Source organism: Rhinatrema bivittatum, chromosome 16, assembly GCF_901001135.1.
Source record: "Rhinatrema bivittatum chromosome 16, aRhiBiv1.1, whole genome shotgun sequence".
Classification (NCBI taxonomy): domain Eukaryota; kingdom Metazoa; phylum Chordata; class Amphibia; order Gymnophiona; family Rhinatrematidae; genus Rhinatrema; species Rhinatrema bivittatum.
The window spans coordinates 9,415,546-9,441,475 of NC_042630.1; the positions used below are offsets into that span (position 1 = coordinate 9,415,546).

Sequence of the window (25,930 nt, forward strand, 5' to 3'; positions counted from 1 at the left end):
AAGCTTTCTTCATAGCTGGCACTTGGCTTTTTTTTTTTTTTTTTGAACTTTCCAGGCACAGAAGAAAGAGCAGTGGGATATGGCACATTCCTGTAGGAAGAAAAAGGGTAGTAATCAAGGGTAATGTGAAATAGTGGAATCAGGGCAAGGTTGGCACTGAAAGGAAAGACTAGGTGGTATATACAGATAGCCCTTCCACAGAGGCAGGCTAGGGCTTTTTCAGGTTTAGAAACAGGAATGTGGCTCCAAGCATAAACCACATGGAGCACAAGGAGAGAGAGCGAGCCACCAGTGGTTGGTAAGGAGAAAGGAAGAAGCTGCTTTCAGTAAATGGGGAGTGGTGAGAAAGCAGAAGCTCCAGCCAATGGATTCTTTAGCATCAGCTGCAGGTGTGCCTTTCAATCAAGATGAGCAGGGATTCGTCCCATTCTCCTGCATCATAAGTCAATAGTATCACCGAGGCTGGAGGACGGGCAGCTGGGTAGGAGTAAATTAGGAATAGATTGTGATGACTTCTGTGCCCCCGCCCCGCACCAGCAAGACCCTCTCCAACCCTTCCGTCAGCACTTCCAAGAACTCCATATCTGGGGAGGATAGTCAAGGAGAAAAAAAGAATGTGCAGCAGGGAGCTACGAGAGGGTGACCAGATGGCTATCGAGTGGTGGAAATGATACTTTCTCACTGCTCCGATGGAGGCAGCGTGTGCAAAGGATACAGTTCTCATCCCCTTCAGTGTTCCTGGGAGGCCCTGGCATGTTCAGCAGCACCAGCTTGGCTTCGTGTGACTTGTTCACAATGACCTCATTCAGTTTCACCGCCGTGTGCATCCGACGCACATTCGAATGGTCTCTGGAAAGATTGGGATTAGGCATCAGTAGACAGAGGCATTATTGCCCTTAGGCCCTGTCCTCAATCTGCACAACTATGTTAACACCCATCTCCAATTTAGGAAAACTGGTTCCCTGTCCATACTCTGATCAGTCCAGACTCCTGGGTTTTGCCTCCCTTCCAGCAGATGGAGACAGAGAATTCCTCAGGCACCACCTTATAATCCTGTGTGCTACCTGCAACTCCTCAGTATTTCTGTCTCCAGCAGATGGAGGTGATGCAAAACTTGCGGTTCTGAACCCACATAATTAAATTAATTAAAAGCAAGCTGGCAGGGGGTTGGCAGGTCCTGGTGGGACCATCCCCCCTGCTAGAAGGTGAGGATGAGCAGGGGTTGGGAACCCCAAAAGTGCTGGGTACTGGGGCTGACAGCTGGTGGTTCAGCTCCCTCCCGCAAGGATCTTTGCAGCCTTTGCCACCTTTTTGTTCATAGAATTTTCTTTTTTAATAAAGTTGAAAAAAAACTAGAAGAGTTTTAGGTGAGTGGAAGTGGAGGGGTGTTGCTTTCAATCCAGCTCATGCAGGGGAAGGGGGTGTTAGAAGGCGGTGAAATCACATTGTTTTGGAAGTTTTATTTTTTGCTCGCAGCTCTCTGGCCCTGTTTCCCGCTGCTTACCAGCACTTGGCACATAGGCATAGGCAGCCTGTGCTATGCCCCATACAAGCCGTTGCTCGCTCGGTGGAGAGCGGCTGTCTAAGGTTACTAAGGCAGATCGTTGTTCCCGTTGCCTACCCGAGGAGAGGTCTCTTCATGAGAGACCACAATGGCTCCATCAAAGCAGCGTGCCCCTGGTCGGTTACTAGCTGCTGCAGCACAAGAGGCCAACCTGTTCCCTCTCCGGGTGGGAAGAGAGGCCAGAGAGCTTAGGGGCCGGTGGTACAGCATAGCATGGAGGACCTTTCTTCAGAGGAGTCTGACCAGGGGATGTCAAAGGAAAATTAGTTCTTACCTGTTAATTTTCGTTCCTGTAGTACCATGGATCAGTCCAGACTGGGGGTTGAGCCTCCTTTCCAGCAGGGGGAGACAGACCAAAACTGAAAGGATATCCTATATGAGGACAGAGCCTATCCTGTAACCCTTCAGTATAACTATTGTCAAAGCAGAAAACAACAAAACCAGAATAGGATCAAGCAAGTAACCAGAAAGCTCAATGGAGCAGAAGTAGAACAATGTAAGATATATGGTATGACTAACCACTCTTGCATATACTTGGCGCTTATGCAACCAAGGCTTCCGGTGTATTTGCTCAGTATTTATGCGCAAAAAAAGATGCGTGGAAATTGATGAATCTGTAAGAGAAACAAGCTTCGAGAGGACGGGAAAAGACAACAGACAGGGAAGGGCGTCTGGACTGATCCGTGGTACTACAGGAACGAAATTAACAGGTAAGAACTAATTTTCCTTTCCCTGTACGTACCCGGATCAGTCCAGACTGTGGGATGTACCAAAGCTTCCCTAAACCGGGTGGGACTAAGACAGTCCCGCTCGAAGCACTTGTAGCCCAAAAGAACCAAAGCAGAGCTTGCACATCCAGGCGATACTGTCGATCAAAAATAGGTAAGGACGCCCAAGTGTCGAGACTGCAAATCTCCTACGGAGAGATCAAGTGAATGTTCGCCCAGGAAGTAGCTTGAGAACGCAGTGAATGAGTCGGCAGACCCTCGGGGAACCGCCAGACCATGACAAAGATAAGCCGAGGAGATCGCTTCCTGCAACCAGCGCGCTATAGTGGACTCAGAAGCCGGCTTACCCTGATTGGACCCACTCCAGGATGTACCGATACACGAAGGCCATTGATAACCAGGAAGTAGCGAAGTAGAACTCGTATGGCATCAAGGTAACGGAGACTGTCACCAGACGCAGGGGAAATGCGGGGAGTTCTGCCGACTGGGGGACAGGGAAGTTAGACTCCGCCAATAGACCCAACGGATTGACTGCAACAACCACCAAGTTACATTCCAGTACTATGTAAATAGTTGTCCTTGTTGTTTTTTATTCTCATTCCTAAAAACCATTCAAGCCTCTTGTCTTCTCCCAGTTCCTTCTTCCCCTGTTTTATTGTAACTTTTTTGCTTCTTGTCACCTGGTAATTGTTCTAGATTATCACCCTCCTTATTACTTGTAAACCGGCATGATGTGATTCTATCATGAATGCCGGTATAAAAAAGCTTTAAATAAATAAATAAGGAAGGGCCCGTACGAGGGATACCCCGGAGTCGGAAGATTGCAAGAAGGTACCCGACAGGACAGCGCTTAGATCTCCAAACTCCAACGAGCAAAGGAGATAGAGACCAGAAGACAGTCTTAAGCGTAAGGGCCTGCAAGGTGACGCGACGGAGAGGGTCAAACAGAGCTGCACCGAGGGCCCGAAAAACCAGATTAAAACTCTACGACAGGCAAGTGGGCGAGAAGGTGGACGTAGATGCTTGACGCCCCTGAAACACCAAATCGCAGACGGGTGACCGCTCAGTGATGACCTTCCACCTGACCCAGGAGAGAGCCCACAGGATAGACCTGTACGCACCGAGAACGAAAGGAAAAACCCCTCGGAGAGACTGTCTTGGAAAGGACTAATGAGATCGGGGCGGAGTACATCGAAAAACCCGACTCCGCTCAAACAGACTCAAACACGTTCCAGGGCCCGCAGCAAGGCGAAGAAGACCTCCTCCTGATAGCCCTTGCACTGACGACATCACAGTTCAAAAAGTCAGGGCGCTAGACAAGCGCGATCGGCCTGGTCGAAAAATACAGGTCCCTGACTAGGAAGCCGAGGAAGATGGCGTAGCCACGGAGGTCAGTCTGTCGCTAGGTTGAGAAAATCTGGAATAAAGGCCTGCGCTGCCCCTCGGGTGCTATCAGAACCACGGGACCCCGGTTGAATACGATCAGTCTGAGAACTTTCCCGACCAGAGACCATGGGGGGGAACGTAGAAAAGGACGTCCGCTGGCCAAGGGAGAGCCAAAGCATTTATGCCCGCTGAGCCGTGGTCCTTGCAGCGGAAGAACCAATTTGCCATGGTATTGTGAAGAGTCACCATGAGGCCCAGGTGGGAGGGGACCACCTGTCGATGAGAAAATCCATGGTTGTGTCAGAGTTCCCACTACCCGGGATCGAGCAACTGACGACTGAGAAATCAACCTGAACATTCCCCTTGCTGCTGGGGTCAGTTGTTACTGTACCCAAGGAAGTGTGGGGGGACAAGGCGTTATTCCATTTATTGCACGATGCCAAAGAAGGAAGGAACATTTCGCCCATTACTGGATTTGAAGAAAGTAAACATGGCTCTCAGGGTCCCCTGTTTTCAGATGGAGATTCTCAGTTCTGTCATAGCGGTGGTGCGAAGCAGGGAGTTTTTGGCTTCGCTGGATTTAACAGAAGTATCTACACATTGGGATCCACCACGATCATCAGAAATACCTCAGATTCATGATTATCGGACAGCACTTTCATTCTGCGCCCTTCCGTTCAGTCTAGCCACTGCTGAGAGAACTTTCACCAAACCATGGTGATGGTAGCAGCGGCCCTCAGAAGAGAGGAGGTGTTGCTTCACCCATATTTGGCCGATTGGCTCATTTGAGCAAAGTCAGAGGACTTTTGCAAGCAGGCGGTGGATGTGGTCCTTAAACGCCTGAAATCCCTGGGCTGTGAACCTAGCCAAGAGCCAAGTTTCTCCTTCTCAACTCCTGGAGTCCTTAGGTGCCCGCTTTGACAGAGGACTGGATTGTAAAGCTACAGGAGCAAATTCAGAACCTGTTGGAGGCCTGAGTGCCCAGGGTCTAGGATTACTTGCAGGTCCTCGATTCCACAGCCTCGACCTTGGAGCTGGTCCCTTGGGTGTTTGTGTATATGAGACCTTTACAAAAAGCATTGCTATCCCGCTGGGATCTGATGTCCAATTAGTTTCACCTTCCGCTAACACTTAAAGAAGTTGCCAGGTTCAGTTGTTGGTGGCGGCTTGGCCAGGGCCATCTAGAATGGGGTGTGGACTTTGAAGTTCCTCAATGGATAGTGACTACAGACGCCAGTCTCTCCAGCTGGGGGAGCTGCGTGTCAGGCCCAGTTGATACAGGGATTATGGTCGGCAGAGGAAGCGACTTGGTCAATCAATCAGAGACCAGAGCTGTGTGGTTGGCTCTGGAGAGTTTTCTTCCTCTGCTGCGCAATCGGGCAGTCAGAATACTTTCAGACAATGCGACGACTGTGGTTTACGTCAGGGGGGGGGGACCGCACGTCGATAAGTGGCTCTAGAGGCGGAGATGCTGATGTCCTGGGCGGAGTAGCACTTACTGTTAGCTACTTCGCACATAGCAGAGTCTGACAATGTGCAAGAGGATTTTCTCAGCCGGCAACATCTGGATCCTGGGGAATGGGAGTTGTTGAGCGACGCAATGGCCCTCATCTCTCGCAGATGGGGCAGACCTCACCTGGATCTGATGGCTACTCTGAGGAATGCCAAAGCCCCACGTTTTTACAGTCACAGAAGAGAGCACAGAGCAGGGGTACTGACTTGGGCACAAGATATTCTGCTCTACATCTTTCCTCTCTGGCCTCTGGTGGGCAAGATTGTCAGGAGGATAGAGATCCACCTGGGAAATGTGATCCTGGTGGCTCCGGAGTGGCCTCGGCACCCTTGGTTTGTGGATCTGGTCAATCTAGCAGTAGCCGAGCCCCTGAGGTTCAGTCATCTACCAAATCTGCTACGGCAAGGCCCTATATTTTTCAATCAGGTGGATCACTTTTGTCTAGCGACTTGGCTTTTGAAAGGAGGCAATTAAAGAAAGAAATAACACCCTCTGGATAGCCTATTCTGCTACAGGCTCGTAAGACCTCTACTGCATTGGCCTATATCCGGGTATGAAGAGTCTTGAGTCTTGGTGTGTGGAGCAGGGAGTTGATGCTTGCTGACTATCAGTGTCAGATTTTGACTTTTTTGCAGAAAGGTCTTGTCAAAGATTTATCCTTTAGTTCCTGAGGGTTCAGGTGTTCACCTTGGGCTGCTTGCGGGGCATGATTCATGGTTTATCTTTGGCCGCGCATCTTGATGTGGTACGTTTCTTACAAGGAGCGAAGCATTTGTGCTGACCCCCTGTTCATCAGGTCTGTCCTTGGAGCCTTAACTTGGTCCTCAAGGACATGTGTGAAACACTGTTTAAGCCTCTCAAGAAGGCCACCATAAAAGATTTGACTTTGAAGGTGGTTTTTTGGTTGCGATCTGTTCAGCCAGAAGGGTCTCTGAGCTTCAGACTCTTTCATGGAGGGAGCCCTTTTTTGCAAATTTCAGATTCTGGAATATCTCGGCAGACGGTACTGTCTTTTCTGCCAAAAATAGTTTCAGCTTTCCACTTAAGTCAGTCTGTGGAGCTCATACCTTTACAAATCTAGAGATTGATGCGCCTCATGCGAAGGAGTTGAGGCACCTGGATATCAGAAGGGCCTTGTTATGATATTGGGCGGTCACTAACAGTTTCTGGTTGTCGGATCATCTCTTTGTATTATGGAGTAGAGCTAAAAAGGGTCAAAAAGCATGGCCAAAATAGTGTGTTGGTAGAAGGAGGCTGTTTCACATATCTGGGTCGTGGTCAGCTTGTTCCAGATGGGTTGAGAGCTCATTCTACCTGTTCACAGGCGGCCTCCTGGGCTGAGTGCCAACTGGTTTCGCCACAAGAGATTTGCGGAGTGGCTACTTGAAGTCGTTGCATACTTTTGCCAGACACTACCGGTTGGCTCCGGCCGTTGACAGTTTTGGCGGAAGTATTCTTCAAGCTGGACTCATAGCACCACCCCGGGTAGGGAAGCTTTGGTATATCCCAGCAGTCTGGACTGATCTGGGTACTTACAGGGAAAGGAAAATTAATTCTCACCTGATAATTTTCGTTCCTATAGTCCCATAGGTTTTTTGTTGGGGGTTCTAACTTATTCCTCAGATCACTCTAGAGGGAGTAATCCTTCAAGTTTGGGAAGTAGTCATCTTGGCTTGGATACAGGTCAATACTGAGGGACTGCAGGAGGCACTCTTGGATAAGTAGCAGTGCTTGAAATGTTTTTATCTCTGCCTCCATCTGCTGGTAGGGATGCAAAACCCACTTGTCTGAACTGATCTGGGGTATGAACAGGAAACTTCCATTTACACAAACTCTAGTGCCCTGTAGAAGGCTCATCAGATCCTCTTTCCTATGTAACCCAGGACTCACGGTCTCATGCTTAGCAGGTCATGGTGCTCCCCCATCGCCAGGGCTCTGCTCCGGTTCTGTGCTCGTGCTGCCAGGTATTTGTCCTTGGTCCAGGTCATGTGCACTCTCTCAGCGTATGTGTCTGTGTCATCGTCGTCATCAGAGCCAATGCTGGTCAGGCGCAGCATGGAATTACGATCCTTCACTAACTGAGCCTGCAGAGGGAGGGAGGGAGGGATCAAAGGTCTGAGAAACATCACCCCCTCGCATCAGTTTACAAAAAATTGAGAACTAGCCTTTTTTTTTCCCCCTATACAAATGAAAAGGAATTAGAAGTTGATAACTTGCAGCTGACTCCCTCTCTCAAATCTCAGACCCTTCTCTTCCCTCTGACTCCTGAAAACATTTATAAATCCCAAAACAGTCATTCCAAGACTTTTTTGCTTCCCTGCTGGAAGGGAGGCAAACCCCAGCAGTCTGGACTGATCCGGGTACGTACAGGGAATGGAGGGTTGGGGAGTGTACCTCTCGATCCCGATCTGTTTTTGAGAGACGCATCTGCCGTAGCATCTGGGACCGCTGCTCCATCATCAGCGTGCGCTCATAGGTGTAAGCTGAGATGTCGCTGTCATGCTATGAGGAGACATGCACAAAAGTGGATCAGGAGAAAGAAAGCACTCACAGTGCCGCAGTACAAACCCTCATGCTCTTGCTGCTCTCATACCCTAGAAACATGACGATAGGCTATCCCTTCGAGTTCTCACCATTTCCACTACTTCCACCTCAGCCTCAATGCGCAAATGGTAGAGGAATGTGGCCAGGTCCTTCTTCATCTGGATGCTGTTATCTTCCATCTGTGCAACTGTGAAGATCCGGATGTTGCATTTCCGCCAGACCTGACACACAGGAGAAGATGCTGCAGAGCTTCCACTTGCACTTTGAATGCCCCCAAGTTCCCTCCCCCTCTTTGGCTTGTAGACAACAGAAGGGCAGGGCACTTTATTTTTGGTGTATGGAAACTCCAGGAGTACCCAACATGGGCTGGGTGTACTTGGCTTATGCTTGTCTAGCAGAGCAAGACTTTTGAACCCGTAGGCAAGGTTGGAGGGCGAGGGGTAGGAGACACGTAAAGGGACTCGCGCTCCTCTCACCAGCCCACAAAGTTCCAGAGTGCCCTAACAATGCTCCTTTGCTGTGGATTGCTGAAGCTTGGCACAGTTGCACTCTTTTTTTTGGTTGCAAATTTGGTGCCCTAGGCAATTGCCTGTGCCTACATCCAGGCCTAATCATTTCTTCGCCCTAAATCTTACTGTTACTCACAAGAAGAAAGGTGGCAGTTAGAGCAGGAGCGGCAACAACCCTGAGAGTAATTTGTGTTCCTGAGATGGCGAGCAGACATGGACACGAGCAGGGACTAGGCATGCATACTTCGCACTCTGTACTGACAAGGGGCAGCAGCAGCAACACCCCACCCTGTGTGAGAGCATGCAATAAAGGCAGCCTGCCCTCACTACTTGTTACATGAGGAGGGGCGGCAGCAGCAGCTCTCTGCATTCACTGCTCCCTGTCCCAGCAGCACTCACAGTTCAGGTACCTTGTGCTGTTTGAGGAGGAAAGGCAGCAGCATCAGCATGCCCCCGTCATGCACAATCCACCACACATCAATGCTCCCCTCCGCAAAAGGCTCAGCGTTGCGAGGGAAGAGGTCAATGTTCTTGGCCACCAGCAGAGCCAGGCGGGCGGCTGTTGTCACTCGCACGGTGCCTGAGGGGGACAGGGTAAGGAACAGGTTTAAGATTATGCCAAGAGTTTTTGCACAACCCCTCTTCTGTGTACCAACTAGCTGAGCACGTACTGATGAAGGTCCTCCAAGCCCGGGAGTCTTCGCTCTGCCGCCAGCCACTGGGCCAGCCCATGAGGACAGTGTTGTGCTTCATGCCTCCTAGGCCACAAGACTGGATGAGATGAGAGATGCCCTCCCGCAGCTTCTGGGCCACTACTATCTGACAAAAGCCTTTCAGCTTCTCCTTCTCCATCAGGTGCTTGACGGTCTAGAAAGAGAGAGAAGGCTTCAGGGAGGACATGTGGGCATTGTACTCTGTGACCATTCAAAAATTGCTCTTAAACACATTGCTTTTACTGCAATAAGGCACATGAGAAAGCACATCATTTTGAACTGTGCAGACACCTATTTAGAATTTTGGTTTTTTTTTTAAATTCCATCCTACTATCACCCCAAAAAGCTGTGATAATAAAAGTATGGCCGGGGGGGGGGGGGGGAAGATGGGTTTAAAACCCCATTGAGCTTTTAAGAGCAGATTAGATGTGGATTATTGACAGGTATTCGTTTCCAGCACCACAGAAGATCTCTGACCTGTTCAGCTGCTAGCGACTCCCCATAGTTCTCCAAGAAGTTGCCAACAAGGACAGAGCCCACAATGGTGAGGCCTTTACCCGCTTTAAGTTGAGAGGTGAAGGTCAGGAGACAGGGGTGCTTGACATGCAGGTCCTCGTCAAGCTTCAACAGCACCAGCAGCTGTGGCCTGCCCAGGGACAGCAGAATGATCACATGGGAGAAGGCAGAGAGAGAAAGACAGCAGACCAAGAGCGAGACACACACAAAATGGGGCAATACTTATTGGTTATAGCGCCACTGAACAGCACTGTACAACAGTGATAAGTATTCAGGCACAACAAGACCCTATCCCAAAGAGTTTACAATTTGAGTACCTGAGGCAACAGGAGACTCACCCAAGGTCACAAGCAGCAGCAGCAGTGGGAGAAGTGGGATTTGAACTCTCGTTTCCAGACCATTGCTTTAACAAACTAGGCCACTCCTCCCGAAAGACCAGAGGAGCAGGACACACAGGCCTCATGGCCTCCCCCTCCAGGTCTCATACCTCCAGTTCTTGGTGTGTGGAGGTCCTTCCTCCAGCCGCAGCAGGGCAAAGCGGGCCGCGCTCAGAGACAGCCCCCGGATCCCGTCTCCCCACTCCTTCTCTGCTCTGCGGCGGGAGAGAGAATGCAGTGCATGCTTAGCCTCTCACAGCATCTCCACTCTTCTGCAACGTGAAATCTGGAGATTGGCCTAGCTCTGGCTCATGACTTAAAAGGGCTGGTCCCAATCCAGAAATCTTGGAACAGGTTTAGCTTTTGGTTTTTTTTGAATCATGATCTGAGTTTTGTGAAGCTAAAGTCACTCCCATTTAAAAGAGTAAAGCAGGAGCTGAGAAGTAGTGTGTGAAGTCAGAGAAGGGGACATAACCAGGGGTGTAGTAATCCATCCTAGCCACTAGCCCTGGATTTCTGCTACTGCCTTTTGCGCTCATCTGAACACCATAATTTTTGTTAAAGTTATAACACAGAAATACACCTCTCAACCACCAAATATGCAACACACACCATTCTAGGCAATTTTAACAAATGGAATACTGGCAGGCTAGAGAACAACTCACCCCTGGTATTCGATGTACTTGTAGATCATTCCTGCAATCAGCATGGCGGCCATGGCATAATACCAGGAGGAGATGAACATCAGTGCCAAGCAAATGCTCATGCCCAGGAATGACAGCACCCTAAAAGGGAAGAAGCAGTTAGAAGGTAATACCTTGGCTCTGTCACATATCCCTCTACAACTTGCAAATGACTTTTTTCCTAGCCCTGGTAACCGCAGAGAAAAATTGAGCTGCTACTACAAACCAAGATTGTTCATTCTTCTTACACTGTCATGGGAAATTTATACCCTTCAGTAGGAAGTAGCTAATGGTTTATTTATTTATTTAATTTGTTAGGTTTTGTATCCTGTCGTTCACTATAGTCACCACAACGGTTTACATGTTTTATACAATCTATGACAGTTTACATATGTGTTTCATTGGTTACAAATCTGATTAGCTAAAGACAAATTGAATAGTAGAAGGTGAGAAAGTCCAGGTAGGTAGTCATGTTGGGTAGTAGATGAATGTCGGGTTAATGTTGGTGTTTGGCATTCTTGGGTGATAAATTGCCTGTTTTTGAGGGGGGGGGGGAGATCAGGTTCTGTTTTGGTTCGGTTAGAGGTCTGTTGTTGGGTTTTCCTTGTATGTCTAGGTAAGCTTTGTAGAAGAGCCATGTTTTAAGGTCTTTCTTGAATGTTTTTAGGCTGGGTTGTAGTCTTAGTTCCATAGGGAGGTTATTCCAGAGATTGGGGCTGGCGATGGAGAATGCTCTTTCGTGGGTTGTGGTGCGTTGTGCCTTTTTGATGGAGGGGATTTCTAGTAGGGCTTTGTTGTTAGATCGTAGGTTTCGTTGCGGGTTATGAGTAATGTTGAGGCCTGCTTGGTCAGTTTGTTTCTTGTGTAAAAGTTTGTGTAGGATTGTCAGTGATTTGTGTTGTATTCTGAACTTTATTGGCAGCCAGTGAAGTGATATAAGTATGGGGGTTATATGTTCATTCTTTTTTGAGCCTGTGAGGATTCTGGCAGCTGAGTTTTGTACGATTTGAAGTGGTTTGATGTTGGAGAACGGTAGTCCGATGAGTAGGGAGTTGCAGTAGTCGATGTTTGAGAAGATGAGTAGTTGCAGTACCGTTCTGAAATCATTTGGAGATAGGAATGGTTTTAGTCGTCTTAGAGTTAATAATTTGTAATATCCTTCCTTAATTTTGGTTGTTATGTGGTTTCTGAAGGATAGTTCGTTGTCAATTATTACCCCTAGGTTTCTTGTATGTGTTACTGGGGAGACTGGGTTCATCTGATTTTCGAGATTGAGTGGAGGTGGTGGTGAGGGGCTGGGTATTCGATCCATTGTTATTCATTTGGTTTTTTTCTATGTTTATTATGAGTTTCATGTGTGTTAGTTGTTGTTTGATTGCTCCTAGAAGTGTGGCTGTCTCTTTGTAAGTAACTTCCAGTGACTTTCGAATGGGTATTAGAATCTGTATGTCATCGGTGTAGAGGAAGTGAGTGATTCAGAGGTTGACGACATATTGGAAGTAGGCATATGTTGAAGAGCGTGGCGGAGAGGGCGGAGCCTTGGGGAACTCCAGTGTTAAGATTAATCTTTTTGGATAGTGTGTTGATTGATTGATACTTGGTAGCTTCTGTTAGATAGGGTTGTGTCAGTTAGTCCAATTTCTGTCAGTCTGTCCAAGAGAATATTATGGTTTACCGTGTCGAAAGCGGCAGATAGGAAGTGATGTAGAGCTGAACCTGTCACAACATGACAGCCATCTTTAACTGAATCACAGATCCTCCTTCCCTGCTGCCAATTTCAGCTAAAACTAACAGCTGAAGCAGTGAGGGTTAGGAGGAGGGGCTCCCCAGTGACACAAGGAACCATTGCCCTCGCTTCCTTTATCAAGATGTTCTCTTTTCAAGGCCGACTGAGTATTATTGTATTTGATTTGTAGAGGGGTAAAAATATGATCCCCTAGAAAGCTCTACAAAAGCACAGTACACACATCCTTTAAATATCATCTAGGTGGCTTAAAAATCAGATATGGCAAACCTATGCCCAAAAGTGGCATTTATGACCAATTCCACTGGCATTAAAGGGCCGCAGCCTTGCCAACTCTTATCAAATTTGCAGGGACATACAGATGAGAAATCAGTGCCTTTAAATCTAACCCAGATAACAATGTATAAAGGCAATGACAGTACACCAAAGGATTTCTGCAGCAGAAAGTCCCCACATCCACAAACCCCGTTCCCCAGAGCAAGAATGGCATACCAGTGATAATAATGGAAGCGTGGCCTCCAGTTAGGACTACGCAGGAGTGTCTGTAGGGCACAAGCCAGGTTGACGAAGAGGTAGCACATCAGAAAGAACCTGCAGACAGGAAGAGAGAGACAGAAAAAGTTCATTTCAAGATCTCTCTGCACTGACACTCCCCTTGGCTGCAGCATAACCCTGATGCAAGCACATACATGGAGAGAATGGGTGCTACAAGGTCCAGCGAGGCAATGAGAATCCCCAGCTCAGCAATGGCAGCTGTCAGCAGCAATGCCCAAGTGGGCTCACCATTCGCTTTTCCATGTCCAAAGACCTGCAAGAGAGGAAAACTCAGAGAATACTATATGATGCAAAATAAAGAGTCCATCAGCCAGAACATGAGAGGGATGCTCTTACCCGCAGAAAGGGGATGATGTTGTCCTTGGCGATGGCCTGCAGGAGCCTGGGAGCTCCTGTGAGGCTCTGCAACCCCGCCCCACAGGTGGAGAAAAAGGAACCAATGACAATCACCCACGGCGAGGGCCAGGACAGTGTTCCCACCACCAGATTCCTGTTCACTGCATCCCCGAACCTGCCAGGACACACAAACATGGCAGCTCAGACACATCTGTAAATCTTGCATGACTGCTGCCAGGCTCAAGCACACCTACAGAGGATGGATACTCACTTATCTCTGAGGACCACCCCTTCAATGCAGGCTCCAAAGAAAACCACATTGCTGAGATCTGAGGCATAGCAAGGTCAAGGAAAAACTCTACAAATACTAAGTCACCAATCCTAGGGGTTAGAGGTCCCAGGTCCTGGCGGAGAACAGCAGGGGAGGTATCAACATCTATCCAGAAAATACCCAGTCACCACATCAGGAGAAGGAAAAGGCTAAAAGTTCAGTGGCAGAGAGAAAGGATACAGACCAATGATGTGGTCAGGATGGCCAGAATGGTGCCAATGGGGATCGACTTTTGTGCATCTTTCAGGTCCCCAGACCGGTTTGACCCTGCCATAATCCCTTCATATTGCAGGAGACAAGGGAACAAAAAAGGAAAATTGGTTCTTACCAGCTAATTTTTGTTCCTGGAATACCACAGATCAGTCCAGTCGAGTGGGTTTTGCATCCCTACCAGCAGATGGAGGCAGAGATGAAAAAACTTTTCAGACACTGCTACATAACAAAACAGGCCGTACAGTAAGGGTGCGTAAGAAAAAGTGCGGCAGTGCCGGGCGCCCGCTCGTTTGCCGTGCGCACATACCGCTCGATACAGTATTTAAATTAGATGCAAATGCAAGCCGCGTCCATGAAGCACAATCCATTTTACTGTATAGAGTGCTATACAGCGCCTATCCTGGGTGCGCTGGTACCTGTCATTTCAAATGACATTTGAAATGACAGGTACCAGGAAGTGGATGGTTCTCCTACGCTTGGGCATCGGGGATTGCCAGTCCTCTCTCCCCCCCTCTCGAAGCAAGGCGCAGGGTGAAAATCGACTCGACATGTTATTAAAGCAAATAGAAATTGTAACAAAAGTAAATTTACTGCATGCTTCCAGCAACCCCAGTCCTCTCTCCCCTCCTCCCGAGGCACGCACCGCGGCTCCCCTGCCTCTCGGGGGCAGCCGGCGGCGAAAGCGGCTTCCAGCAGCCCCGCCGGCGAAGGCGCATGAACGCACGTCCAATTTGGGCGCTCAAGGCAGCGAAGGCGCATGAGCGCACGCCGTGACCTGAGCACCTGGATGGACGTCCGAAGCGGTAAGGATTGGATGTTTGACTTTACAAGTGGAGAGCGGTTTTTTGCGAACGCTTTAAGACTGAGCAGCATAAGAGATCATATGATTTTCTATATGATCACCTTTCATTCTTAGTTTGCACATAACTAATGAACTCAAGAAGATTGATGTAAGCCCCTGAGGCAGCCGTTTTGAAACGGCGAAACTCGGCCAGAGTCGGGCTACCATTGTGTCTCCACTCCAATAAAGGATTTATTCTAGACTACAGGCATCTATTTTCTTCTTTTCAACCTTGCGGAAATGTAGTAAATAACCGCTTCCGAGTAACCTTTCAAATGCAAACCCTCCTTTCAAAAGCCAGGTTGTGAGACAAAAGCAATCTGTCCAATGCAAGAAGATTGGTCCTTGATGAAATAACTCCTACAGATGTCCTAGCATTAGGGATCCGTCCACTGTGAGATTTACGAGATCCACAAACCATGGCTGGTGCAGCCACTCCACATTCACTATAATCACCCTTCCCAGGTGCCTCTCTATACGTCACAAGACTCTGCCTATGAGAGGCCATGAGGGAAAAACATAATTGGATTCCCATTGGCCATGGAAGAACTAGAGCATCGAGCCCTTCAAATCAGACCTCTCGCCTGTGACTGAAGAACCGGTTTTCCTTGGCATCATGCTGTGAAGCCATCAAGTCTAGCTGGGGACAACCCCACCTAGCCCAAATGAGATCCATGGCCTCTGTGGTCAGCGCCCATTCTCCAAGATCCATCTCCTGCCAGCTGAGATATTCTGCCTGCACATTGTCCACTCTGGCTACATAAGACGCCACCAGCCCCACCAGGTGCTGTTCTGCTGAGATAAAAAGCTCCTGGGCCTCTTGTGCCACCATGCGACTCTATGCTCCGCCTTGGTCCGAGAAAACGTGCACTGCACAAATCTTGCACTCACAGAAGGGAAAAACCCCCCCCAGCAACGCCATGTGAACCGCCCTCATCTGCAACCAAATGATAGATCATAATGCTTCCACTACAGACCACCAAACTTGGGTCATCTGCCCCTGACAAACAAGAAATCCACTAGGAGAAATTGGACCTGGAGCTTTCCTGCAGCGGTAGCTGAAAGTCTTCCATCAGGACAACAGCGCTTTCTGAAGAGGCTTACATGTGAGTGAATGCCTACGGAACTAAATCCAGCATAGATACCATAGACCTCAGAACCTGCAAATAATCCTAGACCTGGGTACTGAAAGCCAAAATAGCCAACTGACCTCAGCCTGCAACATTGTGACCCTGTCTGAAGTGTCAAATCACATCCAGAGGTACTCCAGCGATTGGGATGGAACTCGATTGCTCTTTGCTAGGTTCACCACCCAGCCTAGACACTGCAACATCTGCATGAGCTGCTGAACCGACTGACAACACTCCAAATTCAACTTTGCCTGAATGAGCCACTCATCCACTAATGGTAAATTAGCCCTCCTTCCTTTCACATTGCCACAGCTACCACCACCACTTTGATGAAAGTCCACAACGGCATTGCCAATCTGAATGGACAAGTCCAAAATAGAAAATGCTCTCCACTGCCTCCACGGAGCTTCCTTTCCCCTGGAAGCACACAGCACTCCTGCACTGAGCCACGATCGCTGCTCCCGACAGCTTTTCCTCTGCTCCACAGCTGCAGCCATGCTGCGCATGTGCTGCTAAACAGTCGCAAATTTCCACCCATTTAAAGAGACAATTCCTCTGCTCTACTGATAACAGGCAAAATAATACTTCCCTGAGGTCTGTCAGCGTCCAGCAGTAGGGAGCAGAAGAGAGGACCTCAGAGGGACAGAGGAAACAGAACCCTTGGCTTTCAATATCCCCCTCCAGATGCTTCATGCTGAGCCAGATCAGCAATACCAATTACCTTGGTGGGGCCATCCCTCAGGTGGAGCACGGCGAGCAGGGATCTTACAGCTCAGGGTGCAAAGTCTTCCTTCTAAAATTGTTTACTCTCCCCCTCCCCCTCCCCCCACACACACACAAACCCCCCCCCCCCCCCCTCCAGACTGCAGGTTTTACATCTCTACCATCTGCTGGAGACAGAGAAATACTGAGGGACTGCAGGTAGCACTCTGGGTTATGTAGCAGTGCCTCCATCTGCTGGTAGGGATGCAAAACCCACTTGTCTGTACTGATCTGGGGTATGAACATGAACTAAGAATCATGGAGCATCTCTGTATAACGTCCTCTTCTTTCCCCTACCTTCCTCTCTCCCTCCCTCTGCTCAGCAATTGCTGTATCTGTTTCTGTCTTACCCCTTATTCCCTTCCTGACCCCTGCTTTTCCTGTCTGCCCTCTCTTCAGTAGTTACTGTACCTGTTTATCAACCCTGCCTGCAGCTCTCTCACTGCAACAGTTGCTGTAATTCTGCCTGCCCCAGGCTCCCTGGTGTACACTGGCACTTAAGACCCTCTGAGCACTGCTACTGGCAGTTATATCTGGGAGCAGTTGTCTTTTGCGTCCCCCCTCCCTGGCTTGCTGTACCTGTTACCGAGGGAAAGAAGATCCCCACCAGGAGGGTGAAGGAGGTGGTGATGTCAGCCAAAACGTACTCGTGACTGGCAGAGCCTAGAACTTCTGCGGATGGCAGGGAGGCCTTCTCAATGATGTCCCCCTTCTGCAGATAGTTACTCCACAAGTTCTCTGCAGTGAGAAAGACAGACAAAAATCAGCACCATCCTCACACAGGCCCATCCTCCTCCCTGTGCCAAATCTCTATCAACGCAAGGTCTCCCCTCACCTGTGATGATGCCGCTGCTCATGCCTGGGATTCCATCTATCTCCGTCACATTGTTGTGGGTGAAATACTCATCACAGGTGGTAACATTCAGCAGATCACTGGAATGGCAGAAGGCGGCCCACAACTTGGTGGGCTTGGCAGGTTCAGAGAGATTAACCCTTTCCTGGAATTTAGCACAGATGTCAATCTGGCGCTTTGACAAGGTACGATTTCCAAGCAGGCAGACCCTGAGTATGAAGTGAGGAAAACAGCAGGAGGAAGAGGCAGAAAAAAAAGTAAAAATAAAACCAAGGATAGAAGGTAAGAGATGAGACTTAACAGTTCTTATTAAATCCCCTTCATTTAAAGCCACACTAGTCCAAGCCTGTATCTGGAGCACCTACGGGAAATGGGGTGGTGCAAAAGCAGACTTGATTGCCCCGGCGTAGATAGCCAGGATGGAAACGATGACGCAGGCCAGGAAGACTGAGGCAAACTTGTTGACATATTTCACTCCAACGAAGACCACCACAGCCATGAGGATGAGGAACGAGCTGCCATAGACCCGCATGTTGTTCAGCATTGCTCCAGAGCCTTCTGCCTCATCTGTAGTCTGGAAGATGGCCGCTGTAGGCACAATGTACACCTGGAGAGGCAGATGGAAAGGGCAATACAAAGTCACTGCCCAGCTCTGTCATGGAATGAGATAGAAAGGCCGCGTGTGTGATCTCACATTAAAATCACTTTCAGGTTCATAGTCGGAGGCATTTAGCCTGATAACTCAAGGCTGGAATTCCCTTATGCCTTCTTGTATTTCGTGATTGATTCCCCAAGTACCAAACGACAGACCTCCCTTACTGCACTCTATGATTGTTCTGATCCCTTAGAGCCTTTGTACTACATGTTTGCCTATGTCACTGCCTGTGCTACTGTTACCTTACTCTCCCACTATGCCCTGTGCCTCAGGCATTTCACACCATTTCTTATAATCTACCTTGTGCTTTCCTAGGAAAAGGTGGAATCGCATACAACACGGATTTTTATCCAGTGAATTGATTAAGTCTAACACAGGAGCTGCAAACATCACTTTTTTATCCTATTTTAATTATTGTTACTATTTGATCCCATGACCCCAGCATGTTCTTCTCTTTTATAGGTTTGAAAGCAGGGCTGGACTTACCAGGAAAATCTCAATGGCCCCCAAGATGTACATGGAAGCAGCAAAGGTAGTGCCCAGGTAGAAGCAGAGGCCCACGGCCCCTCCAAACTCGGGGCCCAGTGCCCGTGAGATCATGAAGTAAGAGCCCCCAGCTAGTTAGGCGGGAAAAAAAAAGAGAAAAAAAAAAATCAGAGGCAGCGTGAAAGGCAAGAACATGAGAGACACACAGATAACAGAGACAGATGACAGACACACACAGAGAGCTCACCAGGCACAACCCCGTTGGTGGCAATGGCGCTCATGGAGATGGCAGTGAGCATTGTCTGAAAAGAAGAGCACAGTGGCACTACAGCATAAGGCAGAAATATGAAATCCCCTGCATGCAGGGACAGAGCCAACAGCATGTGCTTGAGCTATCCTGTGTGTAGCAACTGTCCCATCATCAGAGTCTGAGTCCTGTATGGGGGCAGGAAGAAGGGAGAGAAGGCCTCTAAGGCTACCATTTCCCGTTGGTTGAAAGCGGCTATTTGCACAGTCTATATTTGTAAGGGCCGTCAAGTTCCAGCGGGGCCAAAGGCGCACTCCACAAGATTGCTAGCCACTTCCTGGGCAGAATGTCAGTTGCTGTCGCTTCGGGGTCCTCGGCATGATGCGGGTGAGCACAAGGCAGGGGTTCCCAACCCCGCCCCCCCCCCCCGGATGCATGGGGATGATCCACCAAAGAGCCTAACACCTCAGGGAGCTTCCTCCGAAATTCTCCTACTTCAATTTCTGTTTTTCTCTCTCTCAATCTCAGACTGCAGGGTTGCACCTCTACCATCTGCTGGAGTCAGAGAAATACTGAGGGGACTGCAGGTGGCTCTCTATGTTATTTAGCAGTGCCTCAAAGTTTTGTTTCTCTGACTCCATCTGCTGATGGGGAGGCAAAACCCATTTGTCTGGACTGATCTGGGTATGTTCAGGAACACTCTGTAATGCTTATAAAATCTTTCAGATTTCTATTAAAAGGGTTAATTTTTTAAAACAAGATAGCAGAGAAAAGACTAAGAAATTTGAGGCAGAACTAAATAGGTGGCAGCAAACACTGGGATAAAAAGTTCTCTTTTAAAGATTTTTAGGTTAACAACCCTTAGTGATGTCTCTGCTATGAGTGGGTGGACCAGTACAGAAGGAGAGGGGAGCAACCTAGAAGCTGGGAAAGGCATTGCACATGGTTACTTAACGCAGGAACAGCAGAGGAAGCTGTGGAGAGCTGAGACATGGAATGGGGTCAAACAAGGTTACTCACAGAGCAGATAAAATTGGGGAGGGGGTTGGGACTTTGGATGTCAGTGTATTGCTGTTACTAATTGTTTATATATACTGCTTATAAAAGAAATCGCTAAGCACTTTCTATAGCAGTATTAGATATATGTTGCACTAGCTGAGCAGGTCAAGTGAGGTTACTTACACAGCAGCAGCAGATGAAGACGATGCAGAAGGACTGCAACACCCCTGCTGTTCCCACAACCCAGGTGAGACGCAGGAACAAGATCACCCCGAAAATGTTCTGCAAGCAAGGCAGGTACACCCCCATGAACGTTCCCATCTGAGGAGACTGCAGGTAAATGAAAAACAAAAAAAGAAATTAAAACAGCATGGCAGTTATCAAGTGGGGGTGGACAGGTGTCAGGAATTGGACTTCTGCACCCTGGGATTTGTTTGTAATCAACTACAAACAAATCCCAGTTCTTCTCATTCAGGAATTAATGAGTTCTATAAAACTAACACTTCAACTTTTAAATGATCACACTTTGGAAAAAGGGAGAAAATGTAATACTCTGGCAATAAACATAGGCGTTGTGTCTATAAATGTTTAATTCCTCCCCAGGCAGGCAAAGGAAGGCAAAGCAGAGAGGGAGATAGTGACAGACAGATGGAATAAGGAGGGAGACAGCAAAGCATATACAAGAGTTTTCTCAACACTTTGCTCTAATGAGATTCCTGCTAATGTACAGAGAAATGGCAAGTGAGAACAGCTCACACGGGAGGGCTATGCATATTTTCCTATCCTCTTGAATGCCTCAAACCCCCCCAGTTCCCCTCCCCTTGGCTGGTGTTGGCAGCTGCTGAGGCCTCATTAGTAAATGATAGAGGAACTCTTAACTACACTTCTGCTGTGCTGTGTTAAATCCTCTCCTGGGTGACATGAAAAGGAGGGGGTGGGGGGAGTGCAATAAAAGATCAGGAGATCCTGGTTCCCAAATCCTGGAGGCCAGGGACGGATTTCCCACGACAGCCCCCCACCCCCAGCAAGAGCACTTGGCTTAACCTTTGTGAGCTTCTTCTTGCCCTCCCCGATGCTCTCTGCCTCTTCGTGCTCCCGTGCTCCTTGCGGCAAGTTGGTGTAGTTAGCCAGGTGGTTCAGCAGGAATGACACCTTCGGCCTGGTATCCATTTCTTCCTGGAAAAACAGATGAAAGAGGGACAGGTAGAAAACAATGATTCCTCGGCAGTAAGCAATTACAGAAAGGCAGGACTACCAGCACCAGAATGCCTGACAAAGAGTCCAAAACTATACTAATCACAGTCACTTAACACTATCGGGGGCCAAAGGCCCTTGGATCTCCATCCTCACACAGCAGAGAGAAGAATCCAACATCAGCTGGCCTGGCCTTACGCATCAAGCCTCCACCAAAAGTATCTGCCATCACTGCCTTAGACAAGTTGTGAAGGAGTCCACTCTTTACCCATGACCCTGACAACTGCACGGCCTGAAGTTCACCAACTAACGGGTTCACTCCACGGGAGATCTTTCTCCTTTGTTTCAGTGAAACAAGAAGATATACTCCTGATCTTAGTGCTGCCCTGATATCGTAGGACACTGCCCACAGTACATCTGCCCTATGTGGCTGCTGGCCTAAAATATTGGTACCTGTAGGGACCACTTCTCTGAAAGGAGAGAATGTAGGCTCACTGCAGTACATCGGGCAAATCCCATCCACTACCACCAGGGCTCTACAAGCTACTTTTTTTTTTTTTTTTTAAGCCTCATCTTTGTGGCCTTGCTGCAAGAGCACTTTGCTGCAATTCTACCCCTAAGACCAGTTGAAAAACTGTCTAGAGAAGGAGTATATTTGCGTGTGCGCATTTTGGGGAAAGGAGGAAGGGGAGGGCACACAAATCTCTCCAAATTGTATACAGTGGCTGGTCAGTAAGCACAGTTACAATAAGAACTACAAGCTCCAAAATGGATGTTATACAGATGGAGGCATGATGGGTGTCTCCTTCTGTGGATTTGGCAATGGGGAATTCAGTGGGAGACTTACCTCGAACAGTGCCAAGTTGCGGTCACAGAAATCATCCCCATCCTCAAAGTTGTTAGAGAATGCACCAGAGTGTTTTCTGCTACTGCTGCCACAGCCATCATCTGGGACACAGGAACCAACAATGAGTGCAAGACTAGCAAAGTGCCCTAGCTGTCCTCCCATGGATAGATCTGAGTTCAGTTCTTGGAAATCCCTTCCATAGGAACAAACACCCCATACTCATTTTTAAATTCATTTGTTACGTTTCAATAAAAACCTTGGAAGAGGCTGAAAAGTAAAAGGAAACCTGTGGATATTTTAACAAGCCCAAACACCAGGCCACAAACATTCCTTCAGAGAGCGGATCTGCCAGACAACAGTTTGACATCTCTTCAGCAGACAGAACAAAGACTGTTTTTTTTGCAAGAGCCCTCTATCATGTGAACTCTTTTCCCAAAAGGGAAAAAGTCAAGCAAAAGTGTGGAACAATGGGAAACAACTAGTTTTTGAGGGCTCAGAGACTCTGATTCAGCCGAGTTGCTTATTACTGACTTTCAGCCCGATACTGTAAAACCGCAGGAGAGCGGACGAACGCCCGCTCTCCCGGTGCGAGCGATCCAGTATGCAAATTAGGCGACGCGGTGCAAACGAGGAAAAGGAGGCGCTAGGGACACTAGCGCGTCCCTAGCGCCTCCTTTTGGCCTGGAGCGGTGGCTGTCAGCGGGTTTGACAGCCGACGCTCAATTTTGCCGGCGTCGGTTCTCGAGCCCGCTGACAGCCACGGGCTCGGAAACCGGACGCCGGCAAAATTGAGCGTCTGGTTTTCGGCCCGACAGCCGCGGGCCGAATTCAAATTTTTATTTTTTTTTTTTACTTTTCGGGACCTCCGACTTAATATCGCTATGATATTAAGTCGGAGGGTGCACAGAAAAGCAGTTTTTACTGCTTTTCTGTGCACTTTCCTGGCGCCGGAAGAAATTAGCGCCGACCTTTGGGTCGGCGCTAATTTCTGAAAGTAAAATGTGCGGCTTGGCTGCACATTTTACTTACTGTATCCCGCGCGCATACCTAATAGGGCCATCAACATGCATTTGCATGTTGAGGGCGCTATTAGGTGCCGCGGGTGGGCCGCGTGTTTTCCTCCCCTTACTGAATAAGGGGTAAGGGAAACATGCGTCCAGAGCTAGCTAACAGTGCGCTCCGACGGAGCACACTGTACTGTATCGACCTGATTGTTGGGCATAGGACTAGTACTTTACCTTTGTGTGGCCTTATCTATGCTATTCAACATGTCTGCTCATATCACCAAACAGCTTCTCTTTTAAATAGCACTGCTTATAGGATAATGGAGGTGCACTAACTGAACTGCTGTGATCCCAATAACAAAACAGCATGAGATGCTGCAGGGCTGGAAGGAGGTAAACTGACACCGCTCTTGTCGGTTAGCCATGCAGCTGTTTAACAGGCATGCATTCCCTCATCAAACAAAGCTCCTCAGTTCCTAGCACACCCTTATCACGCAAATGTTTCTGGCATGTTCTGCTTGCTTTGAATAAAGTGACATTGCACATTCTTTACACAGTGCCTGCTCTCCAAACAACCTAATGCAGTAATGAGAATCTGTTCACCGTCCCCACCCCCAATCATACCATGCCTAGAAAAAAAAAAAGACTCCGAGCACTCCAGGGCTTCCTGCTGAGCATTCAAGGGGAGAAGTGGAGGGTGTGAAAGAGAACAGCTCTGTCAAGAGAGACAAGCTGAGTCAGTCCTGCTTTTGGCCCACTGCATGCCTTTCTTAGGGTACTCAATGGAGAAATAAGAAATACATCCCTATGAATGCAGCAAGATAAAACCAGAATTGACTCAGTTGGTCCCTCTTGACACCATGACATGGAGCTGTATGGGCAATTTACAGACAAGGCATAGGCTGGCCTATACTACTATGATTTCTGTACGATAAGTGGTATAAGAGCAATCCTGCAGGGCTTGGTGACACTTGAGACAGGACAACCAAACTGGACTATTCCACCACTGCAGTTCTCCAAGTACCAGATTTCATATTTTGCTTATAAAAGCACATCATATGCAGCACCTAATGCACACATGGCATGCAGAAGCAAGAAGCAAGCAAAAACAAAAGGGTGAAACTCCGCAAGTCTGTTTGCTTGCACAATTCTGAAATAGAACATCTTATGCCCCAAATTCTAAATTTTCTGCAGCTTCTGGAAGGGGAATAAATTCCAGAGAAAAGCATGTGCAAAAAGCAATACGGGCGATTGCCCATCCCTTAAATGTATTTTATTTAAAAAGGTTGGGGCGGGGGTACAATAAGACATACATAATTATTAAAACCAAACAACACAGAACATATACACTCTAACATCTATATGAGATGGTATATGGTTCAGTGACACACAGGTTGTAGGAGCAGCTATATTGCAGATGTAAATGCAATATAGCCCTTCACAGTCGATAGCTTACTGATCAAGACACATACTGTACCTAAGAGCCTGCTGTTCTCTTCTGTGAAAGAGGACTGACTTTTGTCTGAAAAACATAAAACAAAAACAAAAAAACAAATACAAAACAGAATGGAAAATGAATCATGAAGAATGGAAACAAAAACAAAATTAAAAAGGAGCTGCTCACGTTCTAGGAAGTTTATGGAAGACTTTTAGTTAATGTTATTTAACCTATTTATTTATTTTTATTTAACAACTGTTGTTGGGCAGCCAATTGCTACACAATAAAAATTTCTGAAGTGTCTATTAACTTAGTTGAAAACAATGGCCTAGGGATCTGTTCTAGGACAAGTGTTTTAACTTATTCATTAATGACCCGGTTATCAGGAAAAAGAAACAATAAGCAATGTCAAATTTGATGATGACAAAATTAATAAAAGTAATTAAAAACACCAGCAAACTGTGTGGAATTGCAAGAGGACCTTGTGGGACTGGGCTTTTAAATGGCAGATGAAATTTAAAGTGGATAAGTGGAAACATCATCCTGTGTAGAGAATACTGGGTTGCACATTAGGTGTCACCTGTGGATAATATATTGAAAAAGAGTCACCCCAGGGTGTTGCAATGGCTATAACCCCCATGATTCAGAAAGGAATGGAGAATAACAGACAATATGTCATCTCTATATTGATCCAAGATGTGACCACTGAGTACTATGTGCAGTTCTGATCATCCTAGCTCCAGAAAGATATAGTGCAACAAGAAAAGGTGCAAAGGAGGGTGACAAAAATGATGGTGTTTTCCCCATAGATAGGCTGAATGGGGTGATGTCATCAGGTGGCACTAGGCAGAGCTGTCTCTCAAGCATGTAGAGCTTTTTGCTCTATTGGGCATGCACTGCAGTTCCTGCATGATTTGAGTGTTCTGAAGTCTCCTCAGTCTATATCCAAGCAGAGAAACTGTATATCTACATATATTTGCTGTTCAAGGAGGGAGGAAGGGAATGCATGGCTAATTCATCCTGTTACCTACAGAAAAAAACACATTATAGTAAGTAAACTTGCTTTTTTCTGTTGATAAGCAGGTCAAATTAACCATGCTGATTGGGGAGTCCCAAACTGAGGATTTGCCACCAACTGTATTTTGGTTTTTTTGTAACCCGGACTCCTCTATGGACTGCCTGTCCCACGGAGCTGTCTGTGTTTGCCAATTCATTCAGGCAGTAGTGAGATATGGAGGTATGTACCCAGGACCAGGTAGCTGCTTTGCAAGTTTCTTTGATGGCCACGTTATGTAAACATGCTACGGAGGCTGCTGTTACATGTACCTGATGCGCCTTTACAGAATGAGTCAGTGCAAGTGATTGTGTATCATAATAGTACTGTATGAATGACGTTATCCAGCTGGAGAGGGTTTGTTTTGCTACCGCTGTCCCTAATCTATTAGGGTCATAAGAGATTAAAAATTGGGAAGAGCAGCTATGGTCCTATGATCTGCTAAAGCTCTTTTCCAGTTCAAGGTATGTAAGCATCATTTCCATTCCTGCTTATGGGGTTTTGGGAAGAAAGTGGAAACTCTGATTGCCTGGTTTAAGTAGAAGGCTTTCTTGCAGATATTAGAACATCCTCAATGTCATTGAGCAAGTATAAAATTAACTAGTATCGTGTGTTCAACATCCATGACATGACGTTGAGTGAAGGTAGCAATGGATGAAGGAGGGAACTTTTCTCCTGAGAACAGTGTTGGGCTGTTCCCCCAGACTC

At 47.7% G+C, this 25,930-nt stretch overlaps 1 protein-coding gene across 3 annotated transcripts in view; it reads right to left on the reverse strand.

The window, feature by feature from the left end:
* Window positions 1-21: 21 nt before the first annotated feature.
* The window catches only part of SLC12A6 (solute carrier family 12 member 6), a 61,412-nt gene continuing 35,503 nt past the window's right edge, over window positions 22-25,930 (reverse strand). For 2 of the 3 annotated variants that reach the window (XM_029581759.1, XM_029581761.1), the window contains 24 exons: window positions 24,208-24,252; window positions 21,727-21,827; window positions 20,730-20,861; window positions 19,869-20,015; window positions 18,687-18,741; window positions 18,440-18,570; window positions 17,664-17,905; window positions 17,281-17,507; window positions 17,025-17,183; window positions 13,680-13,778; window positions 13,440-13,497; window positions 13,169-13,343; window positions 12,967-13,085; window positions 12,770-12,868; window positions 10,516-10,635; window positions 9,961-10,065; window positions 9,435-9,603; window positions 8,916-9,111; window positions 8,655-8,824; window positions 7,825-7,956; window positions 7,586-7,693; window positions 7,082-7,275; window positions 716-849; window positions 22-584 (listed from right to left, as the gene is read on the reverse strand). In XM_029581759.1, the coding sequence (XP_029437619.1) occupies window positions 493-584; window positions 716-849; window positions 7,082-7,275; window positions 7,586-7,693; window positions 7,825-7,956; window positions 8,655-8,824; window positions 8,916-9,111; window positions 9,435-9,603; window positions 9,961-10,065; window positions 10,516-10,635; window positions 12,770-12,868; window positions 12,967-13,085; window positions 13,169-13,343; window positions 13,440-13,497; window positions 13,680-13,778; window positions 17,025-17,183; window positions 17,281-17,507; window positions 17,664-17,905; window positions 18,440-18,570; window positions 18,687-18,741; window positions 19,869-20,015; window positions 20,730-20,861; window positions 21,727-21,827; window positions 24,208-24,252 (3,209 nt within the window). In that variant the 3' untranslated portion in view covers window positions 22-492. The remainder of the gene's footprint in view (window positions 585-715; window positions 850-7,081; window positions 7,276-7,585; window positions 7,694-7,824; window positions 7,957-8,654; window positions 8,825-8,915; window positions 9,112-9,434; window positions 9,604-9,960; window positions 10,066-10,515; window positions 10,636-12,769; window positions 12,869-12,966; window positions 13,086-13,168; window positions 13,344-13,439; window positions 13,498-13,679; window positions 13,779-17,024; window positions 17,184-17,280; window positions 17,508-17,663; window positions 17,906-18,439; window positions 18,571-18,686; window positions 18,742-19,868; window positions 20,016-20,729; window positions 20,862-21,726; window positions 21,828-24,207; window positions 24,253-25,930) is intronic. The other variant, XM_029581760.1, reaches the window with a different exon arrangement.